This window comes from Vanellus vanellus (assembly GCF_965231255.1).
Source record: "Vanellus vanellus genome assembly, chromosome: 1".
NCBI classification, from domain to species: Eukaryota; Metazoa; Chordata; class Aves; order Charadriiformes; family Charadriidae; genus Vanellus; species Vanellus vanellus.
Window position 1 is genome coordinate 45,507,984 of NC_138905.1, and position 26,598 is coordinate 45,534,581.

The 26,598-nt window shown below is 37.3% G+C and overlaps 1 protein-coding gene across 4 annotated transcripts in view; it reads right to left on the reverse strand.

Moving 5' to 3' along the window:
* PPFIA2 (PTPRF interacting protein alpha 2) overlaps nt 1–26,598 on the reverse strand; it is a gene marked incomplete at its 5' end in the record, with an annotated part of 340,138 nt that overhangs the window by 233,161 nt on the left and 80,379 nt on the right. For 2 of the 4 annotated variants that reach the window (XM_082485264.1, XM_082485263.1), the window contains one exon: nt 6,689–6,769. The exons of the other annotated variants lie outside the window; for them this stretch is intronic. In XM_082485264.1, coding sequence (XP_082341390.1) covers nt 6,689–6,769 — 81 coding nt within the window. Of the gene's footprint in view, nt 1–6,688; nt 6,770–26,598 lie in introns of those variants that run through there. 4 annotated transcript variants of the gene reach the window in all.

A 26,598-nucleotide genomic window follows, 5' to 3' on the forward strand; every position in this document is an offset into this window, starting at 1 on the left:
ACAGGATTGCTGGCAGTGAGGCCGTTGTCTTTCGTGAGCTCTGATGGCCACAAATCACAATTCTCTGGCACAACAGAATTATGCAAAAAAACCCTTGTGCAAACAAAATTATTTCTCCAGATACTTAAAGCACATTACATTAAATAATTCACAGTAACGCAGCTTTAGGCCTTTTTAGCCAAACACTTAGGCAAAGTTCTTATTTTCCTGTCAGGCTGAATAATTCCGCTGAATGTTCCGTTTTTGGAGTCCAATTGCCACACTCTCACCAACTCGGTAAAATGATTAAACCTACTAGTTGTCAGTATAGCTGGACTGATTAACAAATGCTTAGTCTCTTCTCCACTCTACAAAAAAAACCCAAACACAACCAGCACTACCAGATGAAACTTATTGAAAGTTTATTTGGTATGACATGTTTAAATGTATAAATTTTTAAAATATTTCTCCTTCAAAATCCTATAATTGTTTGAATACAGAGAACATTAATATCTTGGGGTACATTCAGATGAACACTGCATTAACGTGTCTGTATTTGAGCAGAATGCTTTACGTTTGTTCTTCACAAAACAGACAATGAAAGTACACAATAGTAATAATAATAATAGTAAATAAGAATAAATAACACTCACTTGTAATGGAAGAGCAGCCTCCACTGCCATTTGTCACTTATTTCTGAGTAAAAGAGCCTGTAAGCATATTTCTCACACTATTCCTCTGTAATTCCTAAATTCCAGAATTATATAAAACCCACTTATACGGCTATAAATATTTCCAAGCTATTTGCAATGCAAATTACTTTATTATTGTCTCCTGCCTTTGACACCGCCCAGACTTTTTAATGATTTTTTTTTTTTTTGGCTACAGGGTAAAGCACTGGTCCAGCATTACTATTTTCTGTCACTGTTAACATGTCAGAAGTCTTTAAATAAAAACACCTCATCGTCAGCCTTTCTGCCACTGTTGTTATTTATATTCACTAACATAGCTTTCAAACCTTCTGAAGTCTACAACAACCTACAGGATCTGTACCACAACTTTTTGCACACAAACCCAATTATTCAGTTGACTCTTGTTATCGTTGGCCTTTTAGTGATGTTCACAGTCATTATTGATAGACGTTACCAATCGGCTATGGACTTGCAGCTTTCACAAAGCACATGCCTCTTGTACCTTTACTTGATGTTTGCAAAAACGTACTGTGCCAGGGCATTAAGTAAGAAGAGAAAAATCTTTATTTAGGCAAAATTAAGGAAGAAATCCTGTGCCTGGCAGAGAGTTGCTGGAAGCAGCTGCCCACATGTTGGCCAGCTGAAGGGTTTGAGATAAGTTCAGATTCCACAGTTCTTCTGCGGACCTGGTGACAGCATTGAAAGTACACACAAACTTTTGGCCCTATTCTGTATGTTATATACAGTATATTTTCTACACGTGCAATTAAGTCTGCATAAAGTAGGAATAGTCACCAAATACACATTTTACAAGAATGTTGTAGTTGTATGTGTGATCACGTCAGATACAAGGTGACTAACAACTCATCTCCACCACCAAAACTATTTTTTTTTCACAGAACTGGGGATTTCTGCAAAGAAACTCAAACGCTGTTGTCTTTGATACTAAATAATATTGCATAGAAACATGCAAAGCAACAAAATAGTCAAAAGGAAAAGTTATGGCCTACTAAACAGAGTAGCATGGCATACCTGCCCAAAGCATAATCTAATCATAAATGTATGCTAATAAGTGCAATTATAAATTTTAACAAGATACTTTCTCTTATAGGAGAGTTTTTTTTTTGTTTCGTTTGCTATTTCCATATAAGAAGATACATGAAAGAACAATAAGATTGCTGAAACACTAAAACTACAAGACAGTATAAAACGGCAGTAAGTATACAGTCCAATGAAACTATTAATATAGGAATTAATAGGAAAATCACTGAGTGCATCCAGTATTTCTTATAGAATATGCTTTTTTTTCACACAGCTCAAAGTACATTCTGTACCAGAAAGTAACATTTTTGTTTGCATTGTGTTGTTAATTCACTATCATTGGAGTGTAACATTTAGTTGCTACAAAATAAAAACCAGTAGTAATGAGTATCATGGTGATAGATATGTTTTACGTATAGAAATGTTTCCCAGTTTCCCAGTAACCCAGTTTCAAACCTTTGATCAGCAATGCAATTTTACATAGTGTATTTACATTTTTATGTCATATTAATATTTTAGGATTTCTCAGCAGCTTTTGTAAGACAGTAATTTTATTTCTTTATAGACCCTCTGACCATCAGATAACTTTCAAAAATTGCATCAACCTCCCAAGGTTTCAGGAATGACCAGCCCTTACTTCACTACTTGTTAGCAAAAAGGAGTATACTCTAGTTGTCCTACGAGTTCATTTATAAACCACACATCTCAGCTGACTATACAATGGGCTAGTGTTGCTCCCAAATGTTTGAAAGTCTGTGTTTAACATTTACGGAAACTGTTGCTACATACTGCTGTTTTCAAAGCTAAAGTTGCAGCTGGAACCATGAGACCCGGTGTACTGTCGCAATTTAGCGTGTTGGTCTCTCTCTACCGCACATGCCTAGTTCCCAAGTTCTGCCTACTGGCAACTACTTCTAGGCCTCATTTAGGTCTGTGCTTAGTTCTGTGCTTAGTTCTGTGCTTAGCGTAATAATTGAAAGCTACAAGAGTTAAAAAAACCGTTCATAGAAATATTTCAGCTTTTTTTCCTTTGCAAAGGTGCTGAAACAGAAACAAGGCTCTTTCGATTTCAAATCTTGTTGAAATAAACTTCATGTACAACGTGAAGATATTTTGAACGTTTAGAAGTTGTGCAAGCTAGCATTCACACCTATTAGTGTAGACAACCAATTTAAGAGAACAAAAAATGTTTACTGGATATGATAAATACCAACACAAACTTAAGTTGCTTTTAAATGATCAAAGCAGCACTACACAACTTTCAAAAACAAAATCTGAAATTTCAAGATTAAGTTCCTTTGTGCTATGCTGTCATAAAAATGGAACCACTCTCAAGTTCTCTATAAAACCAGCTTGATTCAAAATAGATTTTCAGTGCACTAATAGTCAATAACCAAGATAAAAATATCTCCTTTCTAATCCAAACTTTTCCACCTGTATCATTATTTTATGCAAATAACCACTAAATACAGTGAAATACAAGACCAACCAGAGAGCAAGGCAATGTTACTACTCAGACTTTGATGTTTACAATGTTCATGAAAAATACATGGTCACTGTGGGACTGCTGGCAAACTAATTTATTTACATAGAGTAGCAGAAATACTATCTTTTTATCAAGCTTGAAGACAAAAAGAAAGAAAATCACTGCTTTCTGTTATGTAGCTGCAGAAGTCTGCCAACATTGGCACAAGCAAATTGAGATGAAATAGAGAGATATTGAAATACAAAGCACTAAACTTTGGTATTGTCTTGGTTATTATAAAGCTAAATCTTGTTCATAATAGTGTTACAACTCCTTGCTTTCATACAGTACTTCTTTATATGACTTCCTCTCAGATAGTTTTCTATTTTGATTGCTTTAATCAAGCACAGTCTGGGGATCAAAGCTTAAGCTTCTTTTAATTATAGCAGGTGGTTCAGCAAATATACTGAACCAAATCACGCTTTTAACATTTGTAGAATTTCAGGACAGATTTCCTGAGCAGAACAAAGGTACTAGGAATTTCATAGCTTCTAGATAGTTGCAGATATCAATGTAATTTTCAAATTCAATACTTCTTCTGAACACCAGGTGTCCTGGGGACCAAAGAAGCTAATAAAACACAACAAAGTGGGAGACAAGGGGGGAAGTGAAAAAAACTGTTTATTCATCCTGTGTCCTGGTGAAAATATAATTTTAAAAGTTGCAATTAGTTGTTGAGAATTGTCTTGTTAATTTAATCTACTAAAATTAAAGTTCCTCAGGAAAGAAAAAAATCAGAATTTGGAAATTCATGGCAGACTTCTAATTTCAATTAATGCTCACTTATAAAGCGAATACACTTTACAAAATTTATTTTAAAACATACAATTCAAAGCACTTGATTAAGATCTTAATAAATGCTCAAAAACTTGTAGAAATATCCACTAATTATGATTCTCCCCAGCCCAAGTGCTCTGCCAGATGCATCCCTCTATGGCCAGTCTGATTCCCTGGCCAGTAGAGGCCAATTTGGTCTTATTACCTAAGAAAATCAGTGAAATGCCAATAACGAAGTTACAACTTGTACACATGCTTTGTGCTTCTTTCAGTATCATTTTTGTTGCTGAAAGAATTAATATGTTGCCTTTTTGAATCTATGTACAATTAATTCAGCTGCTTAATTATCCCATCAGTGTAGCTTAATCACTCATTACCCTTCATCAGTCAGAGTTCAGGCCCTCATCGCACAATTTTGTATTTGTTCAGTCTTAAACATGCTAGACATTGGCTTTGCTAAGACTATTTTCACACATTTAGGTTAACTACCAACATATATATTTCAAATTAAAAACCATTAAGCTGTCCCATAACTTTGCAAGCTATTTAAATGAAAGAGGTTTTCTGTCTCAAAGAGATTACAATATAACATACAGAAACAATAGAATAGGTAAGAAAGCAAAAGGTGAAAGTAGTTTAAAACAGATCAAAACAATTAACAAGAGTCATATGAAGTCCTTCTCGGCAATTATTACATTTGTAAGCAAAGACTGAAGTAACTGAAGAGGGAAAGAGAGGATACCACAAACATGGTGGTCAAAAGCTGCGAAGCAAGGAATGCCAAAGGAAGCCAAGGCAAGAACCGTAAAGTTGCTTCACATATCTTTCTTTAGACTGCACATATGTAAACAGAAATAGAAAAAATAATTTTAAAAGGACATCACAGGAAATTATGGGCTTTCTTTGGTTGATTTTTTTTTTAATTTTTCAGAGATTCTTTTAGCACTGATAACGCCAAGCTGTTCTAGAACACAAAGACAAACTGTCCTGAATTAGCAGCTTTATATTCCAAGGTCATTTAATTCTACATTGCTCTTTAAAGTACCCAGAACACAACAGGAAATTTGGTTGTATTTCTCTTTTATTTATTGCCCCCTCAGCTTGAAAATCAGCATAAGAAATAATTTTTAAAAGAGATTTTTTTTTTTTTATGTGGGATAATGTCTACAGTAATCACAGAGATTGCTAGCAGCAACAATACATATTGTACAAAAAAATATGTCATTCATTGTTAGCGCTTACTTTCATAAAGTACCACATAATAAAATAGTCAATCTGGTCTCACAACCAAGCATCCTTATTTTAGTGACTTTTTCAACTCGACACACTCAGAAAAAATACCTGACATCAGGAACTGTGTTTAAGAGCATAGCTACAGGAGGCTGTACAGAATATTTAGATGTCAGTGTGTGAAAAAAGTAGTCATGCTGTAGAGGAACAGGCCTGGGGCATTCATGTCTCTGAATCACTGCCAGGATCAGCAGATCGTCACTGTTAGGAGGATGCCACTCTTTCTGCACACCCCTCAACTATCATTTGACAACACTGTAAGAAGGGCAAGACAGTACAATTAAAAACAATGGATTAAAAGAAGACAAGAATGAAATGCAGTTATCGGACCCAAAGAATGGGGTACCTGTATTGTGTGAAAGACGTTTGCCATGCATTTTATGACCAACTTTTAATTGTCTCCGATTGTTTGCTCTGGTAGCATACACAGGATTTATTACGTATTAAAGACATCGCTCTACAATAGCATAAAGTAACCAAAAATACAAAACCGTTACACGATCAGGAAGGGGAAGGTTATTTAAATCCTAACTGTATCGAAGGCTGAGCTATTGCCACTTTAAGTAGCGGAGTGTTTGTATCGCCCTGCAGGGCCGGAGCACTACAAAGAGCAGCTGGGGCAGGGGGGGGTTGAGGGTTTTTTTATTATTGTTAAATCTTAATGCAGGATTACATAGTTTTCCAGAGCCAAGGCCCTGAAGATTTCTTTTAATTAAATGCTACTGAAAGATGGTTGTAATTAGGCTGGTTTGCACATTAGATTTAGAGCATCTAAGAAAGTCTTACCTTCAGGTAAGCACACAAGCTTATTTACCTGAATGAGGTAAAACTTGGTGTAAAACTGAGAACCTCAATAATCCTAACAATAGATTCTGCTGTTCTATCAATTGCACGTGTGTAATTACTATCTACATGAATCAAATTAAGCATCAGATAGCATGAAACTACATTCAGGATTAATATAAAAAAAAAATCCAGACAGGCACAACGTACAAAGTTTTAAAAATATTTTTTTTTGTATAATATGAATTTGGAATTTCTGATAATACCAACACAGTGTATGTTTAGTATCTGAACTAACAGAAAGACAGTGTGGGTCCATCTAAGGAACTATAAATCTAATGATAATATTATTGGGAAAGGCAATCAATAGCAGAATCATTGTGAACACAATTTTATGTTTGTTTAGGAACAATTTACAAGCTGATTTTTTTTTAAAGCAGCAAACTTACTGTGATGACATTGATTTCTTACATATTTTCTCCTACCAATACAAAACTAATTAACACATATGCTTCCTAACCTATTACCCACTCTTACTCAAAGTTTACCTATCGTTTAAGTAGAAAGAAAAATCCTTTCCATTTTATTAAAGTTCACTTACCTGAAAAGTATAAAACCGGGTCCCATTAGGAGGATGCACTTTAGGAGAGGCAGAGACAGTGTTCATATCCGAGAATATCATATCTGGTCACACACACAATACCATCCACAGAGAGCTACAGATGCAGAGTAGAGTGCTAAGCTCGGAGAAAAATCCTTTCATACATTTAGAGAGGCAATCGTACAAAATGCAGCCTGCCCCATCCGTTCAGACGTACAGTGACAGCGCTTTGAATTCCCCACTCCTACACCTCTGAGCTAAACTGTAAGGTCATAGCTCCCTGACCCCTAGCTCAGCTAGCCCTTCAAAATATGCACAATGAATAAAAATTAGAAATGCCGAAGAAAAGAGAGCTAGAACCTACAGTACATGGAGCTCGTGCCGAATCTGGCAATGCTTTGGACCTGCCCATCTGTTCTCAGTGATAATCACCTCCCTCCACCACAGCCTTGCAAAGTGATTATGCTAAGCATCCCAGTTAACCAATAACACACAGTTTCATTTCAAGCAAGCATGCACACTGAAAAACAGAGGACCTCTTCTGACTAACCTGAAGCATGCCTTGTGTTCGGTTTATAGCTGTATTTGATAACAAAGATAAAATTTTATCATTTCAGTTGCTGACAGCTATGGTAACACATACCAACTTGCTTTAAATAACACGAAGGTGGGGTTTTTTTTGTTTTGGCTGTCTTGCCTAGATAAAAGAAACAGTGTATTGCTCTCTGAACTAACATTTTTTTATATTTCTTAATTTTTTGGTTCTACTGCAGACTGCAAATAGTGGGAAATAAATATTTGTGAGACTGTTTACAGAGCTACAGTCAGTTTAAATATAATGCACATTACAGCCACTCTTTTCTCATTCTTTTCTAATTCTTTTTTCTCATCTTCAGTCTGAATCTGTCTTTAGGAAAGGTTTACCTAACATTATAAAGTATAAGGTCGAAATTTTATCCTGAGCCTTCAAAAAGCTGTAGACCTATAGCTTAACACATTAGCTGTCCACAATATCTTTTTTAAAAGTTATTTTTTAAGGTTGATAATACTTGTGAACACCTGTATTGAACATCCAAAAAGCATTCATTGCATTTTTTTCTTCACACACAGATCGTTTGAAATACATGAAGACATTAAAGAAGGTAATATTCAAAGAACTTGACACCTTTTAACAACAAAAAATAAGTGTTCCACTTACAAAAATTTAAAAGTAGGGTTTCAGTAAAGGGTAAAAAATGTAAAGTGGTTGGAAAACTAACTTTACATGTTCTGTCAAGCACTTCGTATTTTATTCATGAGGTTTAAAAGACAGAGAAACCACTTAACAAATAGTACTTTCAAAATGAAACTTGTCAAAAATCTAAAAGCCTGGTGAGTTGCCAGGCTGCCTCTGTTTTTTATTCTGTTTTATCTTAATGCTTTTAGCAACTGAAGATAATACAGCTTCTGAAGTAAAATGGCTATGAAAGGAGTTGGGGTAGATGCAGAGATGTCTGTCTGTTTAAATGTGTATGCCAGTGTGGCGCACACTACAATAATCACATTTTGTAAGCCCAAGAGAAAAAGTCCTCTTAGATCCTAGTCATGTCTAACAATCTCTTATAATTACCATGATATTGCTTCTATAACTTTTACTGAATCAAAGCAAAACAACTGTCTGGAACATTTTCTTGAGACCTAGATTTCAGATTACAGATTATTCTCCCCTCTTTGAGTTCTCTTCTAGAAGATCTAGATGCTGGTATTAGCAAAGGGGTCCCTCAGCTGGCCAGAGGAAAGATACCAGATTGTTGTTAATCTGAGTATAGAGCCTTTTATTCCGAGCTGATACTTTCTCCTTTATAATCTACCTACCAAATGCGTGCTATTTCCCTGCAGTGCAATGATAAAGTTTCTTTTCTGGACACTAAAGATCGTTTGCCCTGAAAGATGACAGAAATTTACCTCTTTGTTTCCTCACCAAATACGCAATTTGAAGAATTCATGTGCAAAACTCCACGTACGCTTCTCCAATAGACAATTCCTTTCACTACTAAATAACTTCACCTTTTAGTTTGAACTTCTCTTGCTTCAACTTTCACAGCTTTTTAATCCTTGTTTCTACCAGGGATATAGGGAATTTAGTTCGTCTTTCCATATTGGCATTCGTTAAGCCTTAAACTAGTTTATTCCTAAAAAATGTCCTCAACATCTTTAAGAAATGGTCAATACCAAAGTTAAACATCACTGTGGCAGTCCCAATAATGCCTTTCATGATCGTAAGACTGTTGCTGTGTTTTGACCTGCCAGTTCCCTATTTGTTCCTCCAGGACTGCACATCATCTAGCTGCAGCCTCCCACGGGGACCTCTTATTGGGATCGCTGTCCACCATGACAGCTGCCCATTATTTTGAAAAAATTGCTGCTTTTCAAAATACTGCGCCCGATCGTTTATCTGTTGTTTTGGTTTTCCTGATGAGGTGAAGGAATTTGCACTTAAAAAACCCACCACCATCACCACCACCACCATCAAAAAAACCTCCAACAATTCCTCCCCCCCCCGCATTTAAGTTCCAATAAACACATCCCCCTAGCTAATCAGTATAGATCTGGAGAGAAGGGACGGCATTATAACTGTTGGTCTATCTCTACACTAACTTTTACCTCATGTGCAAATGCTCCCAGTAATGACTATAAATTTTCTTTTAGCTCACTGCGAAACAGGCGAACTCCATGTTCTTGCAGGACCCCAATGGAATCAGAATGTAATTTTGATATAACACTCAAACAGCTTGAAAACATTTGTGTAAAATGGTGCTTTTCTGAAAAAAACGTGAAACCAGCCTCCTCTCAGGAATCATTCAGAGAATAGATAAGTTCAGTAAAGTACAAAGTGATGCATGGCATAACGCGTGTTCATAATTACAGAGGGAGACAGTCACATTTCAGTAAAGCCAGCAGCCCCAAAGCTGGGATTCAGCAATATCTTCGGAACAAGGACCTGAAACCAGGTCTCCCATGTCTAATTGCGTGCCACAACCACTAAGCTGGGTATCAAGCAACGTGGCCTGAAAGCGAGCAGAAAGGGGAACAGAAAAAAAGAAACTCAACAGACCCAACAGGACAAACGGAGAAACAGACCCACAGAGTATTACTACTGCTCAATGGTAGACATGCTCATAAAGGATGTAATCCCAATTCAAACACTTGCTCCAATGAGTCTTCCAATGAATGATTTAATTATTCTATGAAGTGAAAGAGTTGTAGTAGAGGAAAAAACAAAATCCCCTATATGAAAATAAAAGAAATCCTAAATTTTTGTAAGTATGAGATGTGGCAATGGTCCTGAGATGGCTTTAGTTCCAAGTACTTTCAAAAGTATGAGTTACCAAGCTCTGAATCTATATTGTATTTGTTACGTTGACTTTGCATTTTATACCCCTCTCCAAAACTTTCAGTGTGGTAACACTTTTTTAAATAAACAAGTGTTCTTTTTTAATGTGTAGCCTACTATATTTCATAGTAGATCCAAAAATGTAGATATATGTATCATACATCTATATAACATATGTAGATATGTAGAAATATATATGTATTAAAAAACAGTAATTTATACATCAAAAAAGGAATATAACTGTATATATTTTTATATATATAAATACGTATGTTCCAGATCATTATGTGAAATACTTTGAAAATTCAGGGACGCTAATACAAAAACTTCTATCTCTGAACGCAGGGACAAGATGCACTTTTTTAAATTGACAAACACACTTAGCTTTTTAATATGCTAGTGCTTGTGTGATATAGTTTCTCTTGAGAATGTAGTGCAATAGAAAAGCAGATGTTTTGAGTTAAGATTTAAATCACCAGCTCTTATTAAATTAGGTGAGTAATTATCCAGAAACATGGACTTTATATCACATACTGTTCTCATTTCTGTCTCTATCAGGGAAAACCATGTTAAAGAAACATGTCGTCCTCTAGGAGCAGTGAGCGTGTGTGATTTTCAGAACGTCAGAGAGCTTTCACATTAAACCTAGACCACATCACTTTTACTTCACAGACTCACAGAACCCCTACTAAGCTTCCAAAATCTACAATACTGTACTTGAATTGATGTTTCTTTAATATTTGCTAATTAAGACATCTATATAGAGGGAGTATCATATGATACATTACTCATTTGGCTAAAATTCCCTGAATTTGCTCTAAACTGGAAACTGTTAATGTTTAAAGAGTTCTGATCTCCAGCTACCAGTGGCTGAAAAGATGTTAAACCTTTACCACAGTTCAGACAAAAGATATTCAAATTGAATATCAAATTGCAATTAATATCTTCATAAAGCCATACAGCACATCTAATTATTCTCCATAACCACATTAATTTACAATTCCTTTTAGTTCATTTAATGAAGTTCTACACTAAAAGTATTTCCATTTTTTCCATCAACACAAAAACATATCATCTGACAAATTACTTTAAACTTCAAAGAATGTATAAAACTCACACATAGCAAGTTTCAGAAACAAACCTTTCCCAGCTGGTATAGTTCCCAGAAAGTGGGAGAGAGAATTAAGGAAATGCAACACAGTACAAGGCAGTTTTGCTCCCTTTCAGTCTTCTGGTACAGCCAAAAAATCCTTTTAGAATGGAAGACTTGTAGAAATAGATCAGCCTATCTTATTGATAAGCAAAGCCTGCTATTCATCCTATTTCTGTAATTAAGAGCCGATTATCAATATTCTCCATCATTGCTTGTTGCTTTGTATCTTGAACATACAAATACCAATGCTTATACAGGGAAGAGTGAGCACAAGAGACGTGCTACTACCAAGTCAGTACGCAATTATGAGCCCTACTTTAACCTCAAACATAAGGATTTGTGTAACGTATGAAGGCAAGTACACTGCAGAACAAAATTTCTTCTGTTAGATGTATAAACTCTATGTCAGCAACAGTAAAGGATAAAACATGTCCCAAAAGGTGTATTCTGTACAATGGCTTCCCTTTCAAGCACAAGAAGAATGACTGAAGCTTTCAGAGGAAATGCAAATAGGAATGTAATTCCTTTTTGAAGTACCCTTGCTTTGTTGCATATACTGGGACATTTTACAAGTATTGCAATTATTTTGAAAAAACAGTCTCAACGTCGACTAATCTTCAAACTTGCATAACCATTTCTCTTTTAAATGGCAAACTTCAGAATTCATTTTTCTAACACTAACTATCTCTATGCTATAAAAGGTCAATAAAATTAGAATAACTGATTCAATATCTAAGTGAGTTTATGGATAAAGGACCTTATCCAGAACACATTTTCTACAACCTATCAAGTATGTAGTCCATAATTAGCAATCATCAAATGCAACCACAATGCAAGTAAGTCCAAAACACACAATGATTGATTTTGTAATTTGTTTGCTTGGGCAGAAGAAAAATTTTTCTTCCTTTTGTACATTCTGGATGGGCAATTGTTGACCACAGCTAGAACTCTTGGGCAGCTGTGGTCTACAATGTTCTGGTCATCACAGGTGTGAGAAATTGATTCTCACACTCTCAAGACTTACTTATTAAATGGTTCTGTATCTGATGCCCTTTCTGTGTGGTTCAACAAAGCTGGGATGAAATATCCAAAGTACCATTCTGTTTTTCTTGAAACACTTGAACTCCTCAGCGCTGAAACTGTGTTTCCTCTACACAACGTGACCACCGGTAAATCAAGATTGTACACAGAAGCTTATTAGGTAACTGAAATGAACCCGATATAAACACTGGTTTTATCTTTTTTTAAGTTATGTGTTGATGACAGTGACTCACTGAGTGAATCTAAAAAAGAAACTGAAAGAAAACATAATGCTTGAATATAGACAAGTGTCCTGGACATTGAGCATAATGTGAGAGTGAAAGGAGGAGAGGATGGCAGAGTTGCGAGAATGTATGATGAAACAAAACAAGAAAAAAAATGAGGGAAGATTTATCTCCTTTCCACTAAGTTGTATCTTACCTGATTTGAAAAGATATGTACTTTTCTTTTCTCCACGACTCCTGGACTTCAACTGCCAAAAGCACAGATACTAAGCTATATTTAGTGCACAACCTGTGTCCTCTGCCATTCACTTCTGATGCCAGGAAAGACTGCATTTCTGTTTTGTGGCATAACTACATATTTCATGAAAAAGTCTAGAGGCTCTTTGGAATTAAAGACAGTTTTTAATGTAGAATCATAGCAGTGACTGCGTTTATGAGTATTTTTAATAGAATTCCAGTCAAATCTAAAATTAACTCTTGATGAATCAAGACCAAAAACTCCAAAATAATTTGAGCCCAGATGGTAGCACAGGAATAATGAAAAACAGTCAGCTTATTATTTCACAGTGCGTTATATCACTTAGGTATCGCTTCCATTATTTACATCTTTAAATTGTTTATATTGTAACATTATGCACAGTGGTATCACTATACTTGGCAAAATAAGAGTTGATTCTTACCAGTAAATGTAGAATCTAAATCACGTAAATTACTGCAAAGGATCACAGTACATTAAGGATGAGAAAAATTATGAAAGAACACAAGAGATGATAATCATTGCCTATGTATCATCCTCAGCAGAGAGGTTTTTTATTTCTAAGTGAACATCTTACATTATGTCCCTCATCGTGAGGTTAAAAATAGGATGAGGGCCTATGATGGCAAAACAAAAGAAGATACAAACTTGAGATAACGCTTTCAAGCACTACAACTTAGCACACCTTACTATGAATAGAGATCCTCTCTAACCTGCCTCTCCTACCTTAAAAAAGTATTTTTTCTTCCTAATGGTATTATTGTATTCATTTTCATTCTATAAATTTGTTTTATACCAATTCTGCAATCTTTACATACACTGAGATGTATCCTGTTCCACAAGTACAAAAACTATTCAGAGAGTAAACTACTAATGAAAATGAGTAGCAGAACTATATCTAGAAGATAAAGGCTGTCAGGAAAGCTTGTGCCAAGCCAATTGTCTTTGTCATTTATTTCTATTTCTGCTCCATCTGGAAAATATCTTTTGTTTTAATGAGTGATGCAAGTTGCTAATCTGGTCCTTTGAGTAAGAACTTAAAGAACTGAATTAAAAGCTAAAATTCACAACTGATTAGCCCCCTATTTTACATGGAATCTGGGAATACTCACTTGAGTAAGGAGAGTGGATATCAGTATGCCTTTGCAGAAGAAAGTCTGTTTCTTTTCTTTCTCAATTAAACTTTCATAATTTTTCCATAGTGTCAGTGAAGATATTTCTGAATGAAATGAACATAAACTGGCGAAACATGAATAACCAGAATAAACCACACCATAAAACCACATTGTGCAAGAACTGAAATGTTACTGACGTTCTAATAAAATTCTCAAAAGTAGATTTACCCTAGTTGCTTTTCTGTCTTGAAGCTAACTAGAGCAACAATTCTGAATGGGATTACAGCCCTTGGAATTTGAATCTGCTAAAGGACTGTTAAAGGGAATAATACTTACAGTCACACCTCCAAAAGCAGTAATTAATTCAGTTGTTCAACTGGAGATATCTTTCATCTAACTTTCAAGGATGCTCAGTGTTTGAATAGTCTTGCTAAGTCGCTTCAGCCATGCTATGCTGTTATATGCCATTTTGAGCACCAGATCTCACTGTTGTACACATAACAGCCCAGACACTTGCAGTGACTGAGCAAGTTTGAAAATGTCAGACCTGTTGCTCCAACTCTATTCACAAAACGTAGCCTTCTACAGACGATGCAAAATTCTTATTTATAGCTAAAAACAAGCAATCTTCTAATGTTTTTTTTTTTCCTTTAAGTACATATCACGTATCCTTTAAGTACATATCACGTATCTTTTACGTACATATCACGTATCACGTATTAGCTTGAAAACACTTCAAGACTTTGCTATAGTGCACATCGCTTCACTGTCATACAGCCTTATAAAGATGAGTGGTCATGGTAGAAAGCAGAAAGAGTGTCTCTTCTAAAAATGTATCCTATTTCTTCTGCACTTGTCCTTAACCTCTTGATACCATTTTCCCTTTCAAAAGTGCAGTGGGATTGTTTGTGTACTGCTACTGTCTAAAATCACCTTTCCAACACAGAAAAGATACGGGATTCTAAAACAAAACAGGCACCGGTGTCCTGAGGGCAAATGGCTGTTCCAGCTCTTGACTCAGCAGACTTTCATTTCCCCTTACTATCTATTATAAAAATATAGAACCATCCAGCAACTGCACACCTATTAAGCAGAAGCAAACATTGCATTTTTCTGGGAAGAAAATTATGAGATACAAATACAGCTGAAAGATAATTTCCAGTGCTAGGAAGTGTGAATTCAAATAAAAGTAAATATTTTTGATTTTTTATTTCCTTTGTAATTCAGACTTGGGCAATCATAGAATATGCTGTGTTGATTGATGCTGATTTAATGTTGATTTTCAATTATCTTGTTTATCTTTGTGAAAATTTTAAAAGAAAAGGTGAAAGGCAACAACATAAAAGACCATTTTCCTAACCTTTGGGCTGAACGGCTTCAAGACATGCTAAATCCCCAAAAAGGGCTTTCTAAGTCTTAATCTTCACAATAGCCACTTTCATTCTTTATTAAACACATTTAAAAAAAAAAAAAAAAACAGTAGGATAGGATATTAAGTAAGTATGAAAGATAGTATTTATACGACATAGGAAACAAAATAGAATTTTTATTTCCTTTCTGCATTCAGTCTGGATGACATAAAAAGGGGAAAAAAATTCCCTTCAATATTCATCACGCAAGTGACTAAGCAGCATTATTCGTGATTTATCTTGCCACGCATCTAAAAAGTGCCATAAACTTATAAGTGGTGTAATATACATGTTCTTAACATTCTTATGGCTTAACCTCTTAGAAAATCAGGATGCAGATGGACAGATAATTAACAAATGTGTGTGCCAATATTAACTGAAGAAAGAACTGTCGTTATTAAAGATCGTGGTCTAAAGACATACACTTGGACTGGATGGCCAGGAAAAACAGCTACTTGACAAAAGCATAAAAATGCAGCCAAACCTAAATTAAGCGTTGTGATACTGACACAGTACTTCTCTCATCTTTAAATAAAATCTTGTCCCTTCTGCATGGTAGCAGATGACTACTGCCTGGTGTTCTGCACTCATAGCTCATTTTGAAAACGCTGAAAGCTTAGTGGTAAGACTATAAAGATCCTAGATCAAAACAAGAGCATTATTCATGGACAGAGAGCCTCAGGAGGAGTGACACTGGGTGGGAAGCTGAGAATTATGTGGCGGCTACTGAGCAAGGACTACATCCCCCATTGAAAGCTCCTCAACAATGTATGTAAGGTAGCTTTTCCATTTCTTTCTTTCAAGGAAGCAATGGCAGGAATGAACATCAGCGGCTTCTGGTGGGCTTTATCTGCTGCGTAAGTGCCAGTGTCTCTGTGTGTTACCACAGGCTCCCTTTAAAGTCAATAAAGACAGGCACTTTCAAGGGGCACTGCCTCTGACCTATTTTAGATGACTATTTTAGGTTGAGATGAATCACAGCACAGAGGTGGGAGGCAGTAAAGACAGAAATGCCTACGCTGTAGATGTCTGAAGTTAGGTGCAGTGAATCCTACCCTGAGAGCCTGAACTGAATGTTGAACGAGTCATCAAAATATGTCAAGAAAATAATATAATCAAGGACATAAAACCCCACCACTGATTAAGTACACCTGAGGGAAATTTACTATTAGAAATAACTATTCCTACAGCTACGTGAAACAAAAAACAAAACCACACAAACCTGAAAGTGGCTTTTCATACTTTCCTAAAACAAATGATGTGAAAAGCAACATCCGCAGCAACAAATTCACAGTCACATCCAGATTCAGTCTGTTGTTATAATCACATCCAAGGTTAACATCCCAGACTAAGATATAGAACATTATGGAGCAAGGCAAAATTAACTGCAAAATTACTCACCTTCTTCTAAAAGGAGATATTGTGACACAAACAAGTTAAATCACATCTGCAAGGTAAAATAACAAAGCAACCTCAAGCCAGGCAGTACCTAATTCTTAGTACTATGTCTGTGCTTACTTCATGTTCATTGCAGCATGAACATGTCTCTTATGTACATTACATGGATACAACATACAATTATTACAACTCAAAGCTCAGATTATTTTTTAAAATTTCATACAGTATCAAGCAGCTTTAAATTTTGATAAGAGTCAAGTAATGGCAATGTTGATACCTATGTTCTTAAGGTGGCATAGGAAATCCTTAAAAATTGTAGAGCACCAGATATATAATGAACTTCAGATGTATATAAAATATATGCACCTATAGCTAATAGAATAGTAAAATCACAGTATTTGTCATGCGCAGAAAATTTTTCCCAATTGATGTGTATTAGGAAGACTTTGCATTTGGAAAAAAAAAATGGCACAAGCCAACCAAAGACTTAACCCGCATTATCCGTATAAAAGTTTAGTCCTTTCCTGAGTCTGACGTAGTACGTATTCTCAGCAATGCCGTATGGGAAAGGTACCCATAGAAAAAATATACACAGAATATCCTTTGTCTGACTTCATCAGTTTTAAATTCTTTCCTCTTTCAACTTCACCCACTGACCTCTATTCTGTTCAGAAAATAAAAAGATACATTTGGTGTAGCTCCTCTAGAGCAGTTACATTCTACATAAATATGTCCTGGTTTATTTCTCCTTTAAGCATACAGTGCTAATCCTGACAGCCTCTCTTCACTTAAAAATTCCTTCTTACCCCTAATAATTTTCACTATCTGTCTCTACATCTCCAGATAGCAGCTTACCATGACAGAATATGTCTTGTTCCTTCTCTGCACATCCAGATGGAAATCAAAAGGAAACATTTTATCTTACTCCTACTCCCGTCCATTTACCAAGACCCAAACCTTCTAGTTGGCGCATGGAAAACAGCACTGAAATTGCAGTTAACTGTGGTTTGCTAAGATAGTACAACATTGCACCTCAGAATAAACAGGTGGTATACAAACCTATTGAGACAAGCAAAACCACAAATTGTAACTCAAAGCTTTCGGACACTGACCAAGAAAGAAATTTTATTAAACAGCAGAATGGTTTTCTACATTCGCACTCTCTGTTTAACTGAAAAAACTAAGATGACCATGGACGTGGTTTGACAGACAAGCAAGATAGAACAGTTGGGAAAATAAATCACAGATGAGTCAACAATTTAAATAAAACTTGTGATTTTATTTTTTAAAAATTTCAAATGACTCATTCATGATTATCTCCCCATAATTTTCCATTACATACACTCCGCCTCATAATATCTGAACAGATGAACTTGATTTCTGTTCAAGCTAAACAAGATATTTTATTGCTTCATATGTCTTTGAACTGTTCACATATTAAATTAACCAGTGATCTCTTCTTTTGCTTTACAAGAACCTTGAAAAATTCTTCTGAATTCCTGCAATATCATTTTTGCAATTAATGCATCTAACAGGTAAAATGGAAAACAGTTATTAGAGAACAAAATGTCCGTTGTGGAACGCTGGATGCTATAATTAGATTAAAATTTACATGGTTAAAAACCATCTCTTTTCATGAGGGCTAAAAATAAGCTTTTGCTATTATCAATAACTTCCAACAAGCACAAATCTGTTTCATAGATACCCTTTCAGAGACTCTTTCAGCTCAGTTGTTTCTTGTTTCAGTTTAGACAAAGACCATCCTTCTAAGGAATCTCCCCATCCCAAATGTTGCTGTGTTTCACTGTTACTGCCCATCTCCAAAGCTGCTATCTGAGTCACTGGAGACAATAACAGGGCAAGAAAGAGGCAGGCATACCCTGTCAAAGCTAAAACAGAAGAGGTAGCAGAGTTGGCACGGAGGCTGTGACATCATTAGAGGGGAAGGGAAAGCTATATTTATAGGAGTAAACTAAATGTGCTTGGGAAAGTTCCCAGTCGTTGTGGCCAGCTGGCACAGAAGAGTACACAAATATGCTGGTCAACACTGAAGAGTCCAAAGAGGCTGCATGCAAACTGCTTATTGGGAACGGTCCCTGCAACACTCCTATTCCCACACCATAACTAGAAATTGCCTGGAAAAAGTGTAAATTAAGTGTGAATGAAAAGAGTGCCAGGGTCTGGGTAAATAGATTACTACTACAGATGATTGTGTTTGACCATCCAGGAACATTTCCCAGTCCTGTTTGATTTACTAGCATATAAACATGCCAAGCCTTTCCAGAAGGTTTAAAGTTATGGCACATAATAAAAGATTTCATGCATTTCCAGTCTTGCTGTTGAAAATCATTTGGTGCTTAGGGTAATATTTAAAGATAGGATATGCATGATCAATATTAATCAACTGTTTCTAAAACTTCAATCAAGATAAAGCGTTCTGAATGCAGTGCAATAGTAGCATTTTTGACTGAAGAATACAACATTGTCATTGGGAACAGAATGCAGATTAATACCACATCGATGATAGATACCTTTAATTCATTTTGCTGTTATCCCTGGCTGTTGATGTAAAATAGCATGTACTCTGTCTGTATTGTCTATAGAAGATCATTGATTCCTGGAAGCTGTGCTGCCAAGTCTTTGAGGCTCTTTATATGCAAGTCATCTAGAACAAACTTGGCACAAGTTATATCATCTAGACATATTGCAATCATATCTCCTGAATACAAAGTGCATGTAGTCTGAAATAAACCATGAGAGAATGGGGGGATGTAAGTTGTCAAAACTTTACAATTTTTTATATGCTTATCCATGTATAATATTTGGAAGACTCTCCACAGTTAATAACGAAACATCATGTGGCCAGTAGGTCGAGGGAGGTCATTCTCCCCCTCTACTCTGCACTGGTGAGGCCACAACTGGAATACTGTGTCCAATTTTGGGCTCCCCAGTTCAAGAGGGATGGGGAACTGCTGGAGCGAGTCCAGCGAAGGGCAACTAAGATGATTAAGGGCTTGGAGCATCTGCCTTATGAGGAAAGGCTGAGAGAGCTGGGACTCTTTAGCCTGGAGAAGAGAAGGCTGAGGGGAGACCTTATTATGGCGTACAAGTATCTAAAGGGTGGGTTGAAGGAGGATGGAGCCAGGCTCTTTTCAATGGTTCCAAGTAACAGGACGAGGGGCAATGGGCACAAGTTAGAACACAGGAAGTTCCGTTCAAATACATGGAAAAACTTCTTTACGGTGAGGGTGACAGAGCACTGGCACAGGCTGCCCAGGGAGGTTGTGGAGTCCCCTTCCCTGGAGATTTTCAAGACCCGCCTGGATGCAGTCCTGAGTAATGTGCTCTGGGCAATCCTGCTTTGGCAGGGGAGTTGGACTAGATGGTCTCTAGAGGTCCCTTCCAACTCTGATAATTCTGTGATTCTGTGATTCTGTGATCATGTGACAGGTGACTCAAGATTCAGGCACAAGTTTACCACAAGCAGCAAACAAAAAGAAACTCATACAGAGGGCTCAAATTAAAGCACAAAGCACATAATGTGTACAGCACTGTTAAAAACCACACGGGAAACATAACAGGAATACAAAAAAATGCAGAGGAACAAAACCTGACAGGCAGGAGAAAAAAAACAAACCAAAAAAATACAATGAAAGTTATATGGGAGCCGTCAAGAGCATAGAAAGTATCTTGTAATTCAAGCAAATACTTGAAAGCTAATATATCCTACTAATCTTCAAAAATGAGAAGATGAAGCAGCGAAGGATAAAAATTAAAAATATAATACAATATTTTTTCCTGTTAAAGGGAAAACCTGTTTGCAAAGAAACAAAAAAGGCAAGTGTAAGAAGATACAAACAAAACATTGCACAAGGTTTACGTGTGTCTTGTAATCAGACGTCAGAACTCAGGTGAATACAGTTAATGATACAGAAACAGAACTGGCCAAAGGAAGCACATATCTTAAAAGTATCTTGAAGTTAGATGCAAATTTCAGTCCTAGAATAGGAAAACAGCAGTTCAGTGTGGAAAATAACTGAACTTGGAGAATGTTTAACTTCTGTAATGTAAATTACACATAATTTATACAACAATGTGTGGGGTCTAGCCAAGAGGGATCAAGTCATAAGCAGACATTCCTAGAAAAGCGTAAGTCTTCGCAATAGTAAAAGAGGATGACACAAAGCTGTCGAAACATAAGAAGAACATGTTAAAAAGGAAAAAGGAAAAAATATGTTGGAACTTATTCAACGATAGCTGCTTGAGGAAATAAAGAAATGGCTGAAAAAAGTGTCATGGGAAAACAACATTTGGATCACATAATAACCAAACCAAAGAGCAACACAACAGATTTGTTGGGCTGGTGGTGTTTTGTTTTATTTTTAAGGTGTTTGGCTCAGTTGTAAAACATTTGACCTTATTCTTAAGGAATGAGAGTTTTCTTGAAATAGAGGAGCTGAATTAGTAGATGTGATCAAAGCGTTTCACGTCTTTTCTCAGGCTAAGGTGAAAGATGTTCCTATTCATGGCATCCTTTGACAACTACTAATTCTTTTAGAATACATTTGGGTCAAGAAATACCACTTTTTGCAACATCCTAGACAGTCGAAATAGCCATGCAGAAGCAAAAGACTATCTCAGTCCTTGGGAGATGCTTGCAGAAGGAAACATACTTATGAACCACAATGCAATGTTTGAATTCCAAGTTTTGCTATCCTCTTCCATAAAAGATTCCACATAGAATCATAGAATCCTTTAGATTGGAGAAGACCCTTAGGCTTGAATCCAGCCATAAACCTAATGCTGCCAAATCCACCACTAAAACATGTCTCTAAGCACTATATCTACCTGTCTTTTAAATACCTCCAGAGATGGTGACTCAACCACTTCCCTGGGCAGCCCAGTCCAACGCTTGATAACCCTTTTCCTAATATCCAATCTAAACCTCCCCTGACACAACTTGAGGCTGTTTCCTCTTGTCCTATCGCTTGTTAAGATAGCAACCCCCACCCTGCTACAACTTCCTTTCAGGTAGTTGTAGAGAGTGAGAAGGTCTCCCCTCAGCCTCCTTTCCTCCAGGCTAAAAAAACCCAGTTCCCTCAGCCGCTCCTCATAAGACATGTGCTCCAGATCCCTCACCAGCTTCGCTGCCCTTCTCTGGACACGCTGCAGTACCTTAATGTCCTTCTTGTAGTAAGGGGCCCAAAACTGAACACAGTATTCAAGGTGCAGCCTCACCAGTGCTGAGTACAGGGGGACAATCAATTCCCTAGTCCTGCTCACCACACTATTCCTGATACAGGCCAGGATTCTGCTGGCCTTCTTGGCCACCTGGGCACACTGCTGGCTCATATTCAGCTGAGTGTCGACCAACACCCCCAGGTCCTTTTCCACTGCGCAGCTTTCCAGCCACTCTTCCCCAGGCCTGTAGCACTGTATGGGGTTGTTGTGACCCAAGTGCAGGACCGGGTACTTGGCCTTGTTGAACCTCATTGGCCTCAGCCCATCGATCCAGCCTGTCCATATTTTCTTTCCAATTATTTTTATCCTTTTATGTATTCTGTTCTAAGCATTAAATCCGTGTGGTATGGAGATGTTTCTTACCTTATGGAAATAAGAAAGCAGCAGTTGCATAGTACCTTTAGTTTGGCTTCCTTTCTTGATTTGGCAGGACAGATCTTCATGAAAAGTTTCTAAATTGAATATATTTCCAGATTTCATTTAAATTTTCTAAAGTTCAGCATAATGAACTACTCTGGGCAATGACGCTCTTTGTGATCTGATGCCTTTTATTTTCTCCCGCCAGGGTTTTAAAAGTATTTTTGACATTCTGATGTTGCTCCCTGAATAAGAAGGTATTCAATTGCTCAAGACCTAGTCTTACAACTAACTTAGTCTTGCTAACACCCACTCAGAAAAATCTATATTTCTCTATATTGCCATTGCATCCCCAGTGATTCAAAGTCTCATTTCCTTTCTGCAACTTGAGATGAAGTTGTTTTTTACTTTCCAGTATATATCACGAATTCAGACTGACATTGGCAAACTGCAGCCAAAAGCATCAGTTAATTTTACATCCAACATGAAGTACCTTAAACTATTTTTTTCTGCTAAATATTATATGACCAAAGAAATCTTATCATTCTTACTGGGAATGCTTAAGACCTGCAAACCTTAGATGGTCTCAGGAGTTAAGAATGGAGACCACGTGTCAAGGCCAGCTCTTGATTGTCTCTTACGATTTATGTTTATGTGACTTGACCAAAATCACACAAGTAGCCTGTAGCAGAAGCAGCACGGCATGTTTCAGAGAAGCATTCCACTGCTTTAGCCAGAAGGCAGGCTTTTGCTTTTTCTGCTCTCTTGCCACACTCCAGCATCTTAATAGCTGTAATCATTGGCACAGCAGAGTCCAGAAGACAACATCCTCCTTCTCTAAGTGTTCCCAATTTAATTGCCAGAATACAGATCATATTGAATCACGCAGACGGAAGTACTGCATAAAACTGTAGGCACCTCTGCTTGTAAAAGTTGAGGGGGTTTTAACCTTTTTTTTTAGTCTGCTTGTTTCACAAATGGTTTCACCCTTCAGCAATATACAACTACATAGGATGAGGGAATAAGAGCGGACCGGTTACAGAATTACCACCAAAAAAAAAAAAGACTGCATCTACCATTCAAGTGAAGATTTACTCCTCTTGCATTGGGTTTTCGCTGCAATTCACAGAATGGTCAGGGTTTGAAGGGACCTTTCAAGATCATCTAGTCCAACACCTTGACAGAGCAGGGTCACCTACAGCAGGTTGCACAGGATGGCATCCAGGCGTGTTTTAAATGTCTCCAGAGTGGGAGACTCCACAGCCTCTCTGGGCAGCCTGTTCCAGTGCTCTACCACCCTCAAGGTAGAGAAGTTCCTCCTCATGTTTAGATGGAACTTCCTATGTTCAAGTTTGTGCCTGTTACCTCTTGTGCCTCAGTGATAGGTGTCCTATCACTGGGCATCACTGAAAAAAGACTATTCTCATCCATGTGGCACCCTCCCTTTAGGTATTTGTAAGTACTGATAAGATGCCATTGGCCTTCTTGGCCACCAGGACACATTGCTGGCTCATGGTCATCCTGTTGTCCACCAGGACTCCCAGGTCCCTTCCCACAGAGCTGCTCTCCAGGAGGTCAGCCCCCAACCTGTACTGATGCATGGGGTGTTTCTCCTCAGATGCAGTAACCTACAGCATACAAGCGTCTCAACGTACATGTAGGTGTTCAAAGGAATTGTCTAGCACAATGAATGCTGAGATGCTCTATCTTTTTCTACTTTATCTAATAATAAAATAAGTGGTAGCAGAGCCAGTCTTTTTCTATACATTCAGTTGGCAGAGGGAGGGGTCTGTGAGCAGCACATGAATACAACAGTGCTGTGCGGGGTGAATGGCAGCCCTTCCCAAGCTTCCAGCCAAAAACCAGAATACTTTTTGGTTTCTTGTTGCTGAAAGATTACATCATTGGAAGAGAAAGCTTTAGTGTTTGGCTTCTGTGCTGATGTGAATTTTGTATCACACAAATATTTAAATATTACTCTGTCCCCTATGTCTTGCATGAGGTTTCTATCACTTGAGGCATTTTAAAAATCAGACTTCTCTGATGCTTATGCAGTGTTGACAATGTCTTCAGAACAATGAGGATGTTTCTTCAGAAAAAAAGAAAGCAAAAAGAGCCAAAAACAAGTAAAAAGGAAGATACTTTAAAGGAATTAATCTTATGTGAAAGATGCAGCATTCCCACTGCATTGTGGTTGCTTCTAAAACAAAACTAATTATCCCCATATGACTTGCAATTGCAGATACAAAGAGAACAAATGTGGGTATCAAACCATTCATGCAAAAATAATCTGTGAATCATCCTACCAAAGGTCACATCAAAGTTGTATACTGGCTTTTAAATAAAGGGAAAATGCTTAGGGAAGCTGCTGATACACTTAAAAAGAAGAAAAAAGCCACTCTATAGTTCATGAAATGATTTTAAAAGATTCATCACCATACAGGTAATTTATTGCCAAATACACAGGTTTAATGCCTCACTAATCTCTGCTCAGTATCATGGTTTTCCATATATAGTAAATAGGCAGAGCATGCTATGTATCTGAGATTAGAAAGTGTCCCCTCAGTCACTAAGTAGGCTTTTCTTTAAGTATATGCATATCCTATTTAAAACGTAAGGGCCCACTTTCTAATCTCCGTCAAGCAGGATGCAGTTAACAGACAGCTACAAACATTCTGTATCACAATACATGAGAATCAGGTGATTTCTCAGATATGCAGTGATATATGTCACAAATTTAACACGGACTTAGGCACTAAATCCTTAGGGTAAGAATAGCCAAGTTGACACTGATGCTCTAGAGGCCTATTTTCATTTTAATGGACATGGAAGTGAGGATTTATGCGCACGACTCATTTTATTCCTGGCAAAGACTTACTTGTTAAATGAGATGAGTTAAATGAAACAGATGTCTTCCTAGCAAAATATAACATCCTGTGCAGGATTTAAACCCAAAGCGACCATTGATAAACTATAAGATATAAAGGTATTATAAGGCATCATTTCTAGTTAAAGATACTATATTGAAGCACGAAAAGAACCTATCCGTTTGCAGGTCTGAGAAGCCGAAAAGCTGATTTTTCTGAAATGAGCCGAAACCCCCTCCCGCCGGCCGGTGTTCTCGGTTTGTGTAACACCCGCAAAACAAATGGCGACAGCCGAGCCCTGGCCCGATCCCCTTCCCCTGACTGCCACCTGCCGTCAGTCCTGCCGCCGCAGCCCAGCCGCAAGACGGCTCCCGGTCGCCGCCTCCCTCCCTCCCTCCCTCCCTCCCTCCCTCCCTCCCGGCCGGCCCGGGGAGCGGCCGCCGGGGAACCGCCGCCGGGGAACCGTTCCGCGCACCGGCGTGGGTCTTCCCCCAAAGCCTCTTCCACAACAGGTGAGGACCCTCTGAGGTTGTTCCTTCAGGTCAGCAGTAAATGGAAAGGGGGTTGCAAGAGATGGAGACGGCCAATAATTCTCGAGAGATGGAAAGCCTCTCACTGGAACAGGGATAATGTTGGAAAAGATTATTTATGTTGGGGCTTCTCCACCAGTTGTCATTCCTCTGCAGAGTGCTTGCTTCTCTGGGAGAGCGATCGATCAACAGCTAAGATAGAGATGGGTGCTTGTTATGTAACGCACATTACTCAACCCGTATTTATTGGTGGAGGTCAGAGAAGAACAGGAAAAAGTCAAGAACATGTGTCCCCAACTCACTGGTGCCGGCATGGCAGCTTTATATTAACTATTAAAGTTTTAACTCAGTCAATGGTCCATTACTGTTTCATTATTAGTTTAACGAAGAGGCGATAAATACAATCTACATACAAAATCAAACTCTTCTGCAAGCTGTATCTTGATTTCTTTTTGTCAAAAAGACATGCCAACTTTTATTTAATTCAAATTTTTAGTCCTTCCATAGCTAATGCACACAGTTACAATAATTTTAGAAACCCTTTGTGTTATGTATTGTCTAAAATTAGTGATAAACAGTCCTAATGGAAGCAGAAGGCAATTACAGCAGAAGTAAATCGAGGTCCTTTGAAGTGTTGTTATGGTTGTTACCAAAATTAAATAAGTTTGTTGCCTCATTCAAGAGAAAAGGCAGTAAGGTGAATTGTAAATTATTTTTAATACATACATAAAATATTTCATCTGGAAAAAATAGGCAACATAATTTTGGATTATTGTTTTCTTAATTTCTGGGCATTTTAAAATTTGGCAAAAAGGCCAGACGTTAACTCAGCTAATTCTCTAGAGCTTCAGTCTTGCAAACATATACGCGCATAAGCAAGTTTGCTCAGAAGTAGTCTGTAGTACATATTTTAGGTAAAGGTTTAAGATGACCCTTCAAAATCACG